The 16,798-nt window shown below is 42.2% G+C and overlaps 1 protein-coding gene across 5 annotated transcripts in view; it reads left to right on the top strand.

The window, feature by feature from the left end:
* Nucleotides 1–16,798, top strand: part of LOC111958038 (cytosolic carboxypeptidase 1) — a 44,358-nt gene that overhangs the window by 3,022 nt on the left and 24,538 nt on the right. For all 5 annotated transcript variants that reach the window (XM_023979212.2, XM_023979215.2, XM_023979214.2 and 2 more), the window contains exons 3-6: nucleotides 2,160–2,290; nucleotides 12,545–12,612; nucleotides 16,119–16,182; nucleotides 16,595–16,741. In XM_023979212.2, coding sequence (XP_023834980.1) covers nucleotides 2,160–2,290; nucleotides 12,545–12,612; nucleotides 16,119–16,182; nucleotides 16,595–16,741 — 410 coding nt within the window. The remainder of the gene's footprint in view (nucleotides 1–2,159; nucleotides 2,291–12,544; nucleotides 12,613–16,118; nucleotides 16,183–16,594; nucleotides 16,742–16,798) is intronic.

Below are 16,798 nucleotides of genomic sequence, written 5' to 3'. Positions count from 1 at the left end.
AGTCCATGTGTAACTCCACTCACTACTTGTAGCTGTATAGTCCGTTGGTTTTCTTGGTCTTGTTTAGCTTAATTTTCCGGTCAGTACTATAGCTAGCTAGCACTCGTTCACCGCACGTGGCTGCTAGCACCGACATGAAAAGGGGCATGAGGGAAGCCCTACAATATTACGTCAATGTTTAAAGTAATCTTTAGACATGTTGTACTTTTCTTAAATGTAGTTTTATAATTGACTAAAGCAAGCAGACAACAAGAAAATTGCATTTGAAAAGGGTGAAGTTTTTGCTGTGAGCCAATGGGGTAAAAATTGTAGTGCATTTTTCCCAAAAATTTAACCATCATTTAGATAGGCAAGTCAGTTAAGAACAAATTCTTATTTACAATGACGGCCAAACCCGGACGATGATGGGCCGCCCTATGTGACTCTCAATCACGGCCGGATGTGATGCAGCCTCAGGTTGTTTTCCCCGCGACGTTCTATCTAATACGAACTGGGACTATTCAACTCAACTAACATGACAAAAAAATACATTCCATTGCATGAGCCACATCATTTAACATAATTTGAATGAACATTCTGCATCACCATGGAAATGATTGCGTCACAATAACAGGGTCGTTATCAATAAAACGTCACAATACGCGTTCGATTGGCAGCTGGGTGGCAAGGGATTGTTAAATACATGTTATAACTATTTGGTTTTAATAATCATCACCTCTTGAAGAGCATATGGCCAAAACTACAAATTTCCGATTATTCCACATTTAGCTCTATCGTCAGAGTTATACAGCAAGGAACTGCTTGCTTTTCATGATCACAAAAGGTGGGAAATTAACCTAACCACTCATACTGGTCAGGTATAGTTCACTTTTTATATCGCTCAAATATCCAATTCATGGTGGCCAATATTGAGAGATCTTGAGGCTACCCTACGTATCTGTAATGACAAAATTGATGTTTACTGATCATGAAAAGCATTCAGTTACTTGTTGTATAACTCTGACGATCGAGCTAAGTGTGCTCAATTGTTTTGCATGGAATAACCCGGAATGTGTAGTTCTGACTATGCTCTTCAAGAGGTGATATTACAACCAAAATAGTTAACATTTTACAGTCCCTTGAAAACGGCACGCAGCGTCAATGATTTTAGCGGAGCTGGGAGTCTCCTTGCCGCCTAGCAGGCAAATCGAACACTTAGCACCTTATTGTGACGTTTTATTGTATCTGAGTGTGTTGTTAGAGTCCAGTGTGTGTGCATTGAGTTAGTGCAAAAAAGGGTCAATACAGGGTCCTGTTGGATCCAGACTCAGACTTTTACCGCAGAAATGGACTCAACTGCACAAAGTCCGGCAGTCCCATCTTCAGTCCGCTGTTTCGCAACAGAAAGCGAAAATAATAATTTCTTATTGGACGAGTCCAGGTAGTCCCCACTTTCTGTCATTTTTCATCCATTTCTTCCTGATTCCTGGGTATATGGTAAATACATTTTTTTCAAACTGTTATGACTTTTATTTTATTTTCATGACATCCATAACTACACGGTTATGCAGTAATTGTGCCAGCCCCAGACCTAATATTTCAATGGCGTAGGCAGCTCAATTTATAGGCTAACTTTTGATAAACTCTGGGCTTGGTAGATTGTTTGACTCTCTTAGTGTGACTGTCTCTGCTGTTTAGTCTAGCTAATATGTCTGTGAGCGTGTAAGTGCATTTGTCTTTTTGTGTTGTTTGAGCAGTATCTCACTCAGTTGCTCTTAGTGTATTTTGGTCTGTTTGTCTCTTTTTTTCCTCTCTCCCTTGGTCTCTCACTGTCTATATAAGGGTATATAAAAGACATTTGGTCTATTTCTACGTTTAGATTCTCTCTCCCATGGCTGTGACCTTTGGCCTCACTGCCCAACATTAGCGTAATATAACCAGAGCATAGTTTTGTTCATTAGGGCGCACTATGGAAAATATTTTAAAATGTTTCACAACAGAAAGGGAAAATAAGCATTTCTTATTGGACGAGTCCAGGTAGTCGCTCCCTGTTTCTGTCCTTTTTTCCCCTCTGTGTGGTGCCTAATGATCACGACCCTGGAGACTATTTGCTTTATGAGAGCATGACCTGATGCCAAGGTATATGTTAAGTATTAAACCTCTTTGTCTCTCTCTCCCAGTGTTCCCAGTAACTCCAGGGTGCTGATGTTGTTGGGCCAGCTGGAGAGGCTGAACAGGGAGGCCATGCTGGCGGACGCTGAAATTGGCAGGCAGATCACTGCCAAAATCCTCCACCTCATCCAGACTCAGGGTGAGAAGAGTACTAGCATATACTGGGTTACACATTGACCATATATTTGCTTGAACCATCCTGGAAAGGCCAATGGGAAAAGAATAGCCTACAGTGCATTCGGAAATTATTCAGACCCCTTGACTTTTTCCACATTTTGTTATGTTACAGCCTTATTCTAAAATGGATTACATAGTTTTTTTTACTCATCAATCTACACACAATAACACATAATGACAAAGCAAAAAATGTTTTTTAGAAATGTTTCCAAATGTATTAAAAATGAACTGTAATATTACATTTACATAAGTATACAGACCCTTTACTCAGTACAATGTTGAAGCACCTTTGGCAGCGATTACAGCCTCAAGTCTTCTTGGGTATGACGCTACAAGCTTGGCACACCTATATTTGGGGAGTTTCTCCCATTCATCTCTACAGATCTTCGCAAGCTCTGTCAGGTTGGATGGGGAGTGTCGCTGCACAGCTATTTTCAGGTCTCTCCAGAGATGTTTGATCGGTGTTCAAGTCTGAGCTCTGGCTGGGCCACTCAAGGCCATTCAGACTTGTCCCGAAGCCACTCCTGCGTTGTCTTGGCTGTGTGCTTAGGGACGTTGTCCTGTTGGAAGGTGAACCTTCCCCCAAGTCTGAGGTCCTTTCTGTACTTTGCTCCGTTCATCTTTCCCTCGATCCTGACTAGTACCAGTCCCTGCCGCTGAAAAACATCCCCACAGCATGATGCTGCCCCCACCATTATTCACCATAGGGATGGTGCCAGGTTTCCTCCAGACGTGATGATTGAACTCTTTGGCCTGAATGCCAATCTTGGTTTCATCAGATCCGAGAATCTTGTTTCTCATGGTCTGAGAGTCCTTTAGGTGCCTTTTGGCAAACTTAAAGTGGGCTGTCATGTGCCTTTTACTGAGGAGTGGCTTCCGTCTGGCCACTCTACCATAAAGGCCTGATTGGTGGAGCGCTGCAGGAAAGTTCTCCCATCTCCACAGAGGAATTCTGGAGCTCTGTCAGAGTGACCATCGGGTTCTTGGTCACCTCCCTGACCAAGGCCCTTCTCCCCTGATTGCTCAGTTTGGCCGGGCGGCCAGCTCTAGGAAGGGTCTTGGTGGTTCCAAACTTCTTCCATTTAAGAATGATGGAGGCCACTGTGTTCTTGGGGACCTTCAATGCTGCAGAAATGTTTTGGTACCCTTCCTCAGATCTGTGCCCCGACACAATCCTGTCTCGGAGCTCTACGGACAATTTCTTGGACCTCATGGCTTGGTTTTTGCTCTGAGGTGCACTGTCAACCGTGGTACCTTTATATAGTCAGGTTTGTGCCTTTCCAAAGGGTCTTAATACTTATGTAAATAAGGTATTTCTGTTTTTTATATTTAATACATTTGCAAAAAATTCTAAAAACCTGTTTTCACTTTGTCATTATTGGATATTGTGTGTAGATGAGAAGAAAAAAATGTATTGTATAAAGTTTTTAGAATAAGGCTATAACGTAACAAAATGTTGAAAATTATACTTTCCCAATGCACTGTATATTATAGCCAGCGTACTGTACATTTTCCGTTAAACACTGAGAATCCAACAAGCGCCTGTGTCTTGTTATAGCTGGGTATAATTTAAGATTTTGGCAAATAAACGGCGGCCTCTAATAAACTCTGGGTCAAAAAAACTATAATAAGCTGCGCATATTTTGCCAGTCTGCTCCGGTGGAATTTCACAGCATCTTTCTTACGCTGAATAATTGCTGGCAATACAGTCTTATCATAGCTGCACCCTATCACATCTGTATCACAGACATCTTACGCATCTCTTTGTTGAGGCGCTTGTGTCTCTGCTCAACATCTCCAGGCTTCTCCTCAAAGAATGTAAGAGTGGAGCTGCGCCACCTTGTGGACTGGCTGCGCCACTCATTTAAGGCCAGGCATCACACCCTAATAGGGTATTTATTTTGCTCTAGATTGCAGGATATGGCCTCCACCCTTCCCGTACTCAGCAGCACCATCTTGTTTAAAAATCCTGGGGAGAACCCTGATCTCTACCCTCATATAGCATTACCTTCTTTGTGGCTGCATTAATATTTCACCTGCACCAAACCTCTACCTCACCTGTACCGCCAAGCTCCAACAACTGCCTATAACAACACTTCAACATTATGTCTATTCTGCTCCTGGCTGCACATCACCTCAAACCCGTTACAGTATTACTGTCATTACTTTCAGTATTATGCACACATGATTCACTCACTCACCCCTGTTATGCCAGCTGGTGCATATGGCAGCAGCGAAGACTGTCTTGGCCATCTTCTCCTCTGTTATGTACCCCAACTCTAAGGCTGATGTTGTTGGAGCTCCGTCTCTATGCTTTTCTGCCATGTTGTGTTGGGCCTTCCTTCTGGAGACCAGTGGACAGCTCTTCTCTTGGAATGGGGTCTATGTTCTTCCTTCCAATCCAGCTCAAGCGGCATCTTTTGAGTATTGTGTCCGTAGCGTCCTGCTTTGTTTGTCTGAGGAAGGGGTTGTTCGATAGTGTTCGGACAAAAGATGACATTCATGATTATTTGGCGCCAAGTTGTGTGGAGGATGGATGTTTTTTTTTCAGGTTTACTTCAGCAATTTTTCAGTACTCGTAACCATGTAGGCATAGAAGTGTTGTCAGTACACAGCTCTGGTAGGTTTTGAGTTCTCTTTGTGCTATATTTTCTTGACCTCCAGATTTGTTTGAACTTTGTGAAGGTTGTTCGGGCTTTCTTGATCCTAGTGCAGATGTCTATGCGTGTACCCCTACTGTAGGTATAATGCAATGGTGCTCCCTAGGTATGTAAAACTGTGTGTCAAATCCAAGTATTGTTACTTGATTTATTTTGACTGCCTTTGCTGCGTTAATGGGAAAGAGCTGTCTTGCAGTTGCTGCAGTTAACCAGTCCGACTTGCTTCTGTCTCTTTTTTCTTCTTGTACCCTTGTGTGTGTGTGTGTGTGTGTGTGTGTGTGTGTGTGTGTGTGTGTGTGTGTGTGTGTGTTAAAACCGCCAGATCATCGGCAAAGTCAAGGTCTTTTAGAGTTTAATACAAGGTCCATCGTATTTCGGGCCGGGAACCTCACAATACAATATTATCATGATACTTAGGTGTAATGCGATTCTATATGTATCACGATCAGTGGTGGAAAAGGGCCTGAATTGTCATAGTTGAGTAGAAGTAAAGACACGCTACCCAAATATAAAAAATGACTCCAGTAAAAGTGAGACCCAGTAAAATACTACTACTACTTGAGTGAAAGTTTTAAAGTATTTGGTTTTAAATGTACTTTGTACAGTGGTGGAAAAACAACTCAATTGTCATACTTGAGTAAAATGTAAAAGCAAATGCTATACATCAAATTCCTTATATTAAGCAGACACGACGGCACGATTTTCTTGTTTTTTAAATTTACGGACAGCCATGGGCACACTCCAACACTCAGACATAATTTAAAAACACAGTATTTGTGTTTAGTGAGTCCGCCAGACCAGAGGCAGTAGGGATGACAACATGTTCTATTGATGGTGCGTGAATTGGACCATAATGCTGTCCTGCCTGAGCATTCAAAATGTAACAAGTACTTTTGGGTGTCAGGGGAAATATATGGGAGTAAATGGTACATATTTTCTTTTGGAATGTAGTGGAGTAAAAGTAGTCAAAAATAGAAATAGTAAGTACAGATACCCCCCAAAAAAACGACCTAAAGGAAAGTTTCACCCATTTTGAATGTTATATTGTTTTTGTGCATCTCTGACTGATGTTCTATTGATTCTTGGGGTGTTTTCATGTGTATCTGAACTATTCACCGTTAAAGCAGGCAGAAATACAGCTTGTATGAGGACTTTTGCATCATACCGGTTCTGTTTCTGCCTGCTTGAACGGCAATAGCTCAGCTGCACATGAAATTACCCCCGGGAATCGATAGAACATCACTCAGAGATCTACAAAATAACATTCAAAATGGGTGAATCTTTCCTTTTAAGTAGAACTTCAAAGTATTTTTTTGTTATGTTACACTACTGATTTACAATTCTGTATGTATTGCGATTCTATACTGCGTTTTTATTGCGATTCGATGTTCCAAACATATTGCTCACTGTCTGCTGCAGAAACGAGAGGACATGAGAAAACGATTTTTGATCAGTCATGGAAATTAAAGTGCTGAAACATGTTTTCTCACCAAATGGAAACAAGTGAACTGGACATCAACATTGATTGACGAGCACGTCAAGATCAGCATTCAGACACAAACATATTGGTTTGTCACGCCAAGCTTCAGATTGCTGATCTGAGCTAGATAAGTAACTAACTTGGCTAGGTCGTTCTTCATTCTAAGCTCATAGCCTGTTAGCAAAACTTGTCTTTTAGCCCGTAGCTCAATTTTACTTTACACCAGGTTTTTTTCATTTATTTCATGGGCAGGACATACTTTCCAATGTCTGATATTGGCAGTAGAGGTCATTGATCTGCTCTTTTGGATTCATTAGAGATCATCACATTATACATTTATTTGGTTGTTGCTCAAATAGGTTTTCACCCACAAACACAGTATGTTTTTATAATGGAAATCCAGTCTTCTAGAGAGGAAATGCTGTCTCAAAGCAGTAGTGCGGGCTGAAATGTGAGCGAACTCACTCACGTCCCTCTTGCAGAGATATAATCTCTACGGTCCTCCTAAACCCTGCACTCACGGCACACTACAGCTGTAATCGTGCTCCGGCCACAGTCAGCCTCACTTGGGAGACGTCCACACAGTCATCATATACAGTCCCCGATAGGAGAGAGGGAGGAAGAGAATAATGACTGCTGCAGTATCAGACGCACGGACGCAACAGGGCAACTGCCTCCTCTGTCTTTCTCTCCGCGCCTGGGCCTCGTGCTTGCTGTCTGTATAGGAGGGCACCTGTCCGGAACACAGCCTGGTCTGCCCCGTCCGTCTGTCTGTCTGGGCTGCGTGAATGCTGAGTAGGTGGAGTGAAGAGGGGAGGCTGGGTAGGGTAGTAACCTTCTAGGACTGGTCACACGTCACAGTGCCTTAGAGTGCAGGGGGAGGTGCTACGAGCTGTGTCCTGGCCTGGTGGTTGGGCTTGGGGGCGATTAGCATCAGTGTACTCCAGGCTGTATGGGGGATCCTTGAAAAAGAAAAAGGAGAGCCGCCCTCTAGGAGCTCAGATGCAATAATTGAATAACCTAATAACCAGCGTTTCCACAGTCAAGCTGTCTTCATCAGGGTACAATGACAAACACTGCAGGTCACTAGTTTATATAGTTTCAAAGGACACACACAGGTGTCTGTAATCATGGCCGGGTGTGGCTTGATATCATTGGTTCATTTACAGATATAAATAGAACATATGAAAAAAATATGAATGAATAGTATACGATCATAGATACAATTTGTCTACATAGTCTCAAAGTCTACGTTGAGACTGAAGGGAGCTAGAGTCTTTAAATTAAAGATCCAGGCAGCCTCTCGTTTTAACAATAAATTGTCAAGGTCACCCCCTCTCCTAGGGAGGGTGACGTGTTCGATGCCGATATAACGTAGGGACGAAATAGTGGTTTGCTTCCAAAAAGTGGGCCTCAACTGGTTACGTCGAGTTTTTGCACCTAATTGTGCTACGATGCTCAGAGATTCGTACTTTTAGTTCACGCTTCGTTTTACCCACAATTTTTATAAATAAAATAAATAACTGCCTTAGTGGAGCGCGTGACAACACCTTTGATTGGGATCTGTTTACCTGTATGGGAGTGTTTGAAGGATCTACATTTGTAAGTGCCATTGCATTGAGCACATCCATTACACTTGTAGTTTCCGTCCAGTAGAGGTGTAAATAGACGGTGTGCGGGGGTATTTTGGGGTGGTAAATCAGAGTTTACCAATTGATCTCTGAGATTTCTGCAGCGAGAATACGACCAAAGGAGCTTCCGAAAACACATTACTGTCATCGGATCTTAGGATGTGCCAATGTTTGTGAACGATTCCCTTAATTTGTTCCGAGCACTTTGAATAGCGGGTAGTAAGAATGCAGGAATGCTTCTTTTTGCGAGACTGTCCTTGACTGTTGATTTTGACCCCCCCACACCAGATGCGATCTGTACTCGCAGATTGAAACTCTGAACCAATTATATTAATTTGTAGGACAGATTGAAAAGCATGAAATGTTTATGGCAATTTAGCTAGCTAGCTTGCTGTTGCTAGCTAATTTGTCCTGGGATATAAACATTGGGTTGTTCTTTTACCTGAAATGCACAAGGTACTCTACTCCAACAATTAATCCACAGATAAAACGGTCAACCGAGTTTTTCTATTAATCGCTCCTCCTTCAGGCTTCTTCTTCTTTGGACTTTATATAGCAGTTGGCAACAAACTGGACTGGAGTGTGAACCTCAGTTCATCTTTCAATCACTCACGTGGGTATATGCACCTAAAAACCAACGAGGAGATGGGAGAGGCAGGACTTGCAGTCCGTCGAGCTTCACAAATAGAACCAAGTTCTATTTTAGCGGCTGGCCATGCAGAGGCTTGCGAGCAGTGTGGGTGCAATGATTGAATAACATGTATGTCAGGTCAGCATGTTAGGGTCAGGTTGCAGAAGAAAATGGTCCATGGCTTCAATACCGCCCTCGTGAGGAACATTCGTGTATAACGACTCAACATCAAAAGTAACTAACAAAGTATTCTCAGGGAGAGGATCAAGAGATTCAGTATTAGAGACCATACTTCTGCTGTCCTTTACAAAGGACGGGAGCTGTTCTGCGAGTGATCTAATAAGAGTCAACGAAAGTCGATAAAGGGGCCGTTACTCCATCAATGCCCGCTACAATAGGGCACCCAGGAGGTTTTATAACATTCTTGTGTAATTTCGGCAAAGTATAGAAAGTGACAATTTTAGGGTGTTGAATAGCCCAAAAATATATATATTTTTTTTGGGGGGGGGGGGTGATTTGACCAGAACTTAAATACCCACCTAGGATAGTAAAGATAGTGTTCTGAAATTGGGAAGTGGGGTCACTTCTGAGTTTCTTTTTAGAAATGTTGTCAAGCAGTTGTCTGACACTCATTTACATACTGGGTGACGAGGAAGAGACTACTGTACTGCAGCGCCATGCAGCAACTGTAGTGCAGATCTACTACAGGTAGCTACTACTTTGAGCGGTTTGTGAAGTTACTGTCTAAAGCAGGGTGTCAGAGTCAAGGCCCGCGGCCACATCCGGCCCGCGAGAAGGTTTTTTACGGCCCCTGGGATGATCTTTATTTATTATTAGAACCGGCCCGCAGACCGCAGCAAGCCGGCAGCCCGCAATCTTTTACACGCACCAATACTACATTCCCACAATGCAACGGTGACGCACGAGCAGTAGGCTGCTTCATTTCAATATTTATTGGCACAGCAGTCGTCAGCATCACAGTAAAATTAACTTTCAGATACCCATCAAAAATGGCAAAACGGAAGGTGGACACTGGAGACCGGGGGTTTCAAACAAGGTGGGAGTCGGAGTATATGTTCACGGAGGTAGCTGGAAAACCTGTGTGTCTTCTGTGTGGAGAAAGTGTGGCGGTACTGAAAGAGTATAATCTGAGACGACATTATGAAACGAAACACGCGGACAAAAACAAGAATATGGACATGGAACAAAGGCTACAAAAGGCAGAGGAATTAAAACGAGGCCTCAAATCTCGACAGGCTCTGTTCAAAAAAGCCAAATCACAAGCCAGGCTGCTGTCAAGGCCAGTTTTATTTTGGCAGAAGAGATCGCTTAAATCAGCCCGGCCATTTACGGAGGGGGATTTCATCAAAAACTGCATGATTAAAGTTTGTGACGAAGTTTGCCCAGAAAAAAGGCAACTCTTTTTAAATGTGAGTCTGAGCAGAAACACCATTGCCGTAGGTTTTCAGTAGGTTCAATTAGGTTCACTAGACTATATGCGTCATTTAAAATTTTTTCAATGAACATTCGAACAGTCCGGCCCTCGGCTTGTAGCTAAATTTTTTATTTGGCCCTCCGTCCATTTGACTTTGACACCCCTGGTCTAAAGGAACAAAGGTTTCTCTGGACTCTGTATATCCCGTTCTGACAAAACTAAAACCGCTACTCTACAAATAAAATAAAGTTGCCAAAAGTTGAACTGGTTTCTGAAGACAGTGTTTACGGTTCACCTTGCCAGACAATAAAAGTAAATAAATAGTGTAAAGCCCACTTTAGAATACCTCAATAACAATAAAAATCCTTGTATTGGGTAGTGCTTGTGTAGATAACACAACATGGATACCATAATACTGGGTAGTTGTTGCCCTTAAACACAGGCCCGCGAGCAACTGCGGCCACTCATGAGTTCAGATTTTGAACATAACAGTATGCCAGTGGAAGGGAGAACAGTACTAGGTGACCCAACTGTGGTTTGTGACTACTATCATTTCCCATTGTAGCCAATTCAATTGCAATCATTCTGTTACAGATTTTTTTTTTTTTTTACATTCTGTTACGGAATGACACGTTTTAAAATACTTATCATAAACAAAATTGTTATCAGTAAAAACAATTACATAATTGGTAGGTCTACCTTGTTACTTCTGTGAACTTTCATTATCCTCCCTCATGAATGAGAGAAATGAGAAAATATCTTCAATATAAGTGTTTTTGTAACAGAATGGCAAGACAATATTTCTTAAACTTACAGAAGGCATATCATTTCTGCAACATTCAATATAAATGTTGATATTAGTTGGCAAGGATCTTAACTTCAACTTTATTGTGTTTTGATGCAATTGTAATACCTTTTTGAATACTTTTTCTGGTAGATGTTTTCTAAGACCCCTTTTCCATCTGTTTGACCAGAAATCAAAGCATTTTCTTATTCCAAATTTTAGGATGAAAATGGTTGAAAAATGTATATATGCCTTAATTTCTCAAACCATATAGACTCTTACCTTTCATTTGACAGGCTCCTATGAACTTCACATGCTGGTGCTCATGGGTCCTTTTACATGGAAATGACCAAACTTATGTTTTGGTTTTTTGAGGGTCAACGGTCAGCTATTGTTTTGTTCTCTAGGAGCTTTGAAAAGTCTGGTACGATAGAAATGTTTTTAGAGTTCACTTTTCGCACAGCCACTGAGAGTTGAGTTGAGCGTTTCAACTCGCTAGCTGTTCCAGTGCTGAAACCGGATTTTTGCAAAGTGTGTTTTATTTATGAGCCTATAAATGTTTCACACATTCCATTTCCATATTCCCATTCATCCTGGTGTTCATTAGGTCTGCTCAATCAAACACTCCATCAGACCTCTACTGGCCTGGGTGTTGTGGCTAGCTTCCACAACAGCAATATGTCTCTATTTCATGGGATATGAGCTGCCCTGAGTGCTGCTGACTGAGTTATATTTTGTTTGCTTTCCTGGACTTTGTGTTATTTCTGTTCGTTTCTACTAGGGCCCTCAAATCTCAACTCTGGCCCTCTAAGCCAGTTCCACTGCATGTTTTCGTTGTTCCCCTCTCATCAGGAACCGATTTAGATCTAGGACACCAGGTGGGTGCAATTAATGAAAAGTTAAAACAAAAAAACAGCAGGATCCGGACCTCGTTGAGTTGGTTGAGTTTTTAGTGCTCTTTTTGTGCGCGTGTGTAAGAGAGATTGATGTGTCAATTTTCTGTAATGGGCAAGTCTCCTTGGTGTTTTTATTAATTGCTGAGGAGCTGTCGCGGGAAGTTTGCGGGGGTTTTGTGTCCATCCATGTGGTAAGACTGTTTCAGAGAGAACCTGTGGCAGGCAGTGGCGTATTTTTTACTTCAACGTATCGTTGGGGAGGAACATTTTGCCTCTTTCTAATAATTGGGAAATATATCCGCCCTGTCCCTCCTGTAAATTACGCCCCTGAGGAAACGAGGGGTAGTAATGGGGGTTGGGGTCAGACTGAGAGAGGGGCAGAGCCCTCTTTCTCAAAGAGAGGAGTATGTTTCACTCTTCTACAGCAGCAGCAAATGGATTTCACAATTTCTGTAAATGGAGAGCTGCAGGGCTCATGTTTTGAAACGTTTAATGTACTGTACATGCTATTTATATTTGCTTATACAGTACTCACTTTCAAATCAGAATTCTGCTATTTGGTTAAGAAATAGCATGGTAAAAATGACAACAATATGATGACCTTATAACTAGGCTAGTCATTACTTGTGCTATAGTAGCCTATTAACACTAACATAGCGAAGGGAAACGTAATGTAACTTAAGTCCCTCTGTGTTTCAGAGAAGACACGGAAGGAGATCATGTCCAAGGGCTCCAGTGGCATGGAGGTCATCCTGGCGACCTTAGAGGTGAGTTCACATCCCGTTCCACTATGGTGTTAATATAGTCCCAGAAATCCAGCACACATGCCACTTGGGTTGCGTTTACACAGGCAGCCTAATTCTGAACTGTTGGTCTTTTGACCAATCAGATCAGCTCTTTTGCCAATAATTAGGCAAAACATCAGAATTGGGCTGCCTGTGTAAATGAAGCCTTAGGGCAATTTTTTTGTGCACTACTTTAACGCCACATTCCACTACTGCTACTGTACAATACCACGACATCATAAGCAGAGGGCGTAAGGAGACCAACACATTAATGAAAAGGAATATCGTTGAGTAGCCATTTCACATTATCTGTGCCGACCCAAACCAAACGGAGCTGGCTCTGATATTTTTAGCAGGGTTCCAGCAACTGTGGTGGATGTGTAACCAGGCTGGAACAGTACGGTACGCTCGGCTCTGCTCGGCTCAGTAGTGTGGAAATGGTACAACTCACTTATAACAAGGACTATCGACGTCATGGTGTCCTAAAAGTAACGGAAGTAATAGTCTTCCCCGAGATGCAGTTTACATGGCACACACTTGGTTTCGGCAATGGCTTTTACATCTCGCCATCTCGTTACTCTCCCCATGTACTTATAAACCATTTGATGACCGATCAATCGCTTGCCTCGAAGCGAATAGAAGGCATTTAGCTTGTCTGGTAGGCTCGTGTCACTGGGCAGCTCGTGGCTGGGTTTCCCCTTTGTATCCGTGATAGTTTGCAAGCCCTGCCAAAATCCGACGAGCTTCAGAGCCGGTGTAGTAGCATTCGATCTTAGTCCTGTATTGACGCTAGTTCCTGTTTGATTGTTCGTCCGAGGGCGTAGGGGGATTTCTTATAAGCGTCCGGGTTAGTGTCCCGCTCCTTGGAAGCTCTAGCCTTTAGCTCAATGCAGATGTTGTCTGTAATCCAGTGGTCACCAACCTTTTCTGAGTCAAGATCACTTTCTGAGTCAAAATGCAGACCGAGGGCTTAAAAAACGTAAGCCTATGCAACATTAACCAATTAAAAACACTTTTGTAGCAACGAGGTTTGTGCAGTAGGTTGTAAGCCCAATACATTATCACTACATATTGGCTATACTTGAATTGCCCAGCCAATGTTGTTCTTCTCAGACCATTTTGAAATTACATTTCTACATTTTAGGTATATGATCACACTGGTAATATATCATTTGTTGTATTACTTGTGAGAAACAGCTGAGTGAGCATTTCCTTTTTTTTTTTTTTCTGGACTGGTGGCCTGCATCTGATGTTCAGTCTGAGGGGAGTGAGGGAGCATCGGTGAGGCTGCCTCTTACCCAACTCACCGTCCCTCTTTCCCTCCCTCCGCTGAGAAAAGGGGACACAGTCTTCCAGCTGATGGCGAAACACTGCATTATTTCTACCTCGTTTCTGCCTCATGCACCAATTCATGTTGTTACTCCTATGACCAGAGAAAGTGAAATATTCCTCGATATTAAAAAGACACAAGCTGCTAATAATAACAATGCAAGCTTATCGAAACACTTTTCTATACTCATTCATTGCAGCTGCGGTGCTGGTTGTACCGTGAGTGGAGGGATAACACGCATGGCTTATAAAAAAGTGTTGACAGTGATGAATAACAACATGAACTTACTCATAAAAACAGCAGCTTTTTGCTGATTAGTTGAGTCTCTCTACTCATGATTTTAAAAGTTTTGCAATCTTATATTATCAACTTTCCTCTGTGTTTGAGGCTTCTTTTCACAGTCTATGGCGTGAGGAAACAGTGCAGACACGTTGATCTGAGCAATCTGATTGGCCAGCGGTAGGCCTATAAGTGTACTTGATTGGCTACCTGACAGGCCCAGAGAGCAAGAGTTCTACCTTCAAAATGGGAACACATTGCCTTCCTGGCGCCAAGGATGCTGAATCAAGTGCACCTACCACGAACAGCGCAAATCAATAAAAACAATTGGAATGCAAGGCTTTTTCGTTGTTTTTTTTGCAGAAATGTTTGGTGATCAACTAGGAATGCCTTGGAGATCAACCAGTCGATCGCGATTGACCGGTTGGTGTCCACAGCTGTAATCCATTGGTTCTGGTTGGGATATGTACGTACGGTCGCTGTGGGGACGTCGTCGTCGATGCATGCACTTATTAATGAAGCCGATGACTGTGGTAAACTCCTCAATGCCATCGGATGAATCCCGGAACGTTTTCCAGTCGTGCTAGCAAAACAGACCTGTAGCTTAGCATGCGCTTCATCGGTCCACTTCTGAAATGAGCGTGTCACTGATACTTCCTGTTTGATTTTTTGCTTGTAAGCAGAAATCAGGAAGATGGAGTTATGGTCAGATTTTCCTAATGGATGACGAGGGAGAGCTTTGTATGCATCTCTGTGTGTGGAGTAAAGGTGATCTGGATTCCTCCCCCTCTAGTTGCACAGGTAGCATGCTGGTAGAAATTTGGTCAAACGGATTTCAGTTTTCCTGCATTAAAATCAATGTGCATGAATGGCTGTTTGTTTGTCTTAGGGTTGCAAAAGAGGGAATATTACTGGTAACTTTCAAAGTTTACCAGTATACCAGAATTTTGGTAACTTTCAAGGATTTTATGGAATTTATCACATGACATATAGTGGCCTTTTTGGGTACTTCACATGATCATGTGTCTGTAATTCTCTGGCCCTCTGTATGGCCCTATCACATGTAAAATATAATGACAAAGCTGTAAAGCATAATCCTAAATATAACCCATCAACTTAGTGTTTATAATGAGGGTTTCGGCATGAAATACTCTTTCTATTTTTACACACTTTTAATTGTTTTATATGTCTTTGTTGTAAAAGAGGGTTTCCCAAAAACGCATCTTGGTTTTTGCCCTAGCACTACACAACTGATTCAAATAATCAACTAATATTCAAGCTTTGATCATTTGAATCAGCTGTGTAGTGTTAGGGCCAAAAAAAAACAGGACCGAGTTGGGGAAACACTGTTGTAAATGCTTTGCCACCAAACTGGTGGCAGTTATCAAAAAGAAGATTTGCGGAGTTAATAAAAAATAATGCCATTGTTGATTAGATGCTTTTTTATCATTAACAAGGTTATTTTCTTTAAAACCATATGGTCTATTCACTAGAAACTCAAGGACAATATGGACACAGATATAAAGAAAATATACTTTATATGAATACATTTTCTAAAAGTTAAAGTATAAATTACCAAAGTTACCATAGATTACCTGTGGTCCTCTGTAGCTCAATTGGGAGAGCATTGCGCTTGCAATGCCAGGATTGTGGATTCGATTCCTGGGACCACCCGTATGTAAAATGTATGCACGCACGACAGTATGTCGCTTTGGATAAAATCATCTGTTAAATGGCATATATTATTATTATAATTACCAAAGTTGCCGGTAGTTTAGCAGCCCTAGTCTGTCTATGTGTGTGCACACGTATAAATGTGTTTGTCATTGCTCACATGTTATTTTGTGTTGGTAATATCCATGCTCTCTGTTTTTGGTAGAACACACAGGATCTGCAAACTATCCTGAACATTCTGTACATTCTGAATGAGCTGTTAACTGTGGGTAAGTGGTATCCGCTCTGTACTTGGATAATGGGAACTAACGGTTTCCTGTTTGACAGTGTCTTGCTCTCTGATTTGATGAGTGTCAGATTGTCTTGGGTGGAAACAGTGCTTTGATTGGGTAGATGGTGTGACTGAAGTTGTGGTTTGTTAGGCTGTGTTTACACAGGCAGCCCAATTCTGATATTTTTCGACCAATCAGGTCTGCTCTGAAAAATACCTGATGTGAAAAGATCGAATGTGATTGGTCAGAAGACCAATTAGTGGAAGAAAATATCAGAATTGGGCTGCCAGTGTAAAACGATTGAATCGGTGAGTCGGGATTGACGATTGACTTGTGGAAACTGAGATGGTTATTTGTAAATTTGTGGAAGCTGTGTTAATGATAGGTGTGTGTGTGTGTGTGTTCCCAGGTGGGGGGCGCAGGGTTGGTGTGTTTGTGTCCAAGGGTGGCACAGGCATCCTGCTGCAGCTAGTCCTCAGTGGCAGTAAAGAGTCTCCCCCCAGCGAGGAACTCATGCTGCAGCTCCACTCACTCCTGGCCAAGGTTGGACCAAAAGGTACCACATACACACACACTGTGTGGGTACTCTACCGCTGTAACAAGAGACCTAACA

This window comes from Salvelinus sp. IW2-2015, linkage group LG33 (assembly GCF_002910315.2).
Source record: "Salvelinus sp. IW2-2015 linkage group LG33, ASM291031v2, whole genome shotgun sequence".
In the NCBI taxonomy this organism is placed as follows: domain Eukaryota; kingdom Metazoa; phylum Chordata; class Actinopteri; order Salmoniformes; family Salmonidae; genus Salvelinus; species Salvelinus sp. IW2-2015.
Note: the sequence above shows the minus strand (reverse complement) of the source record. Positions and strands in the feature narration are given on the sequence as shown.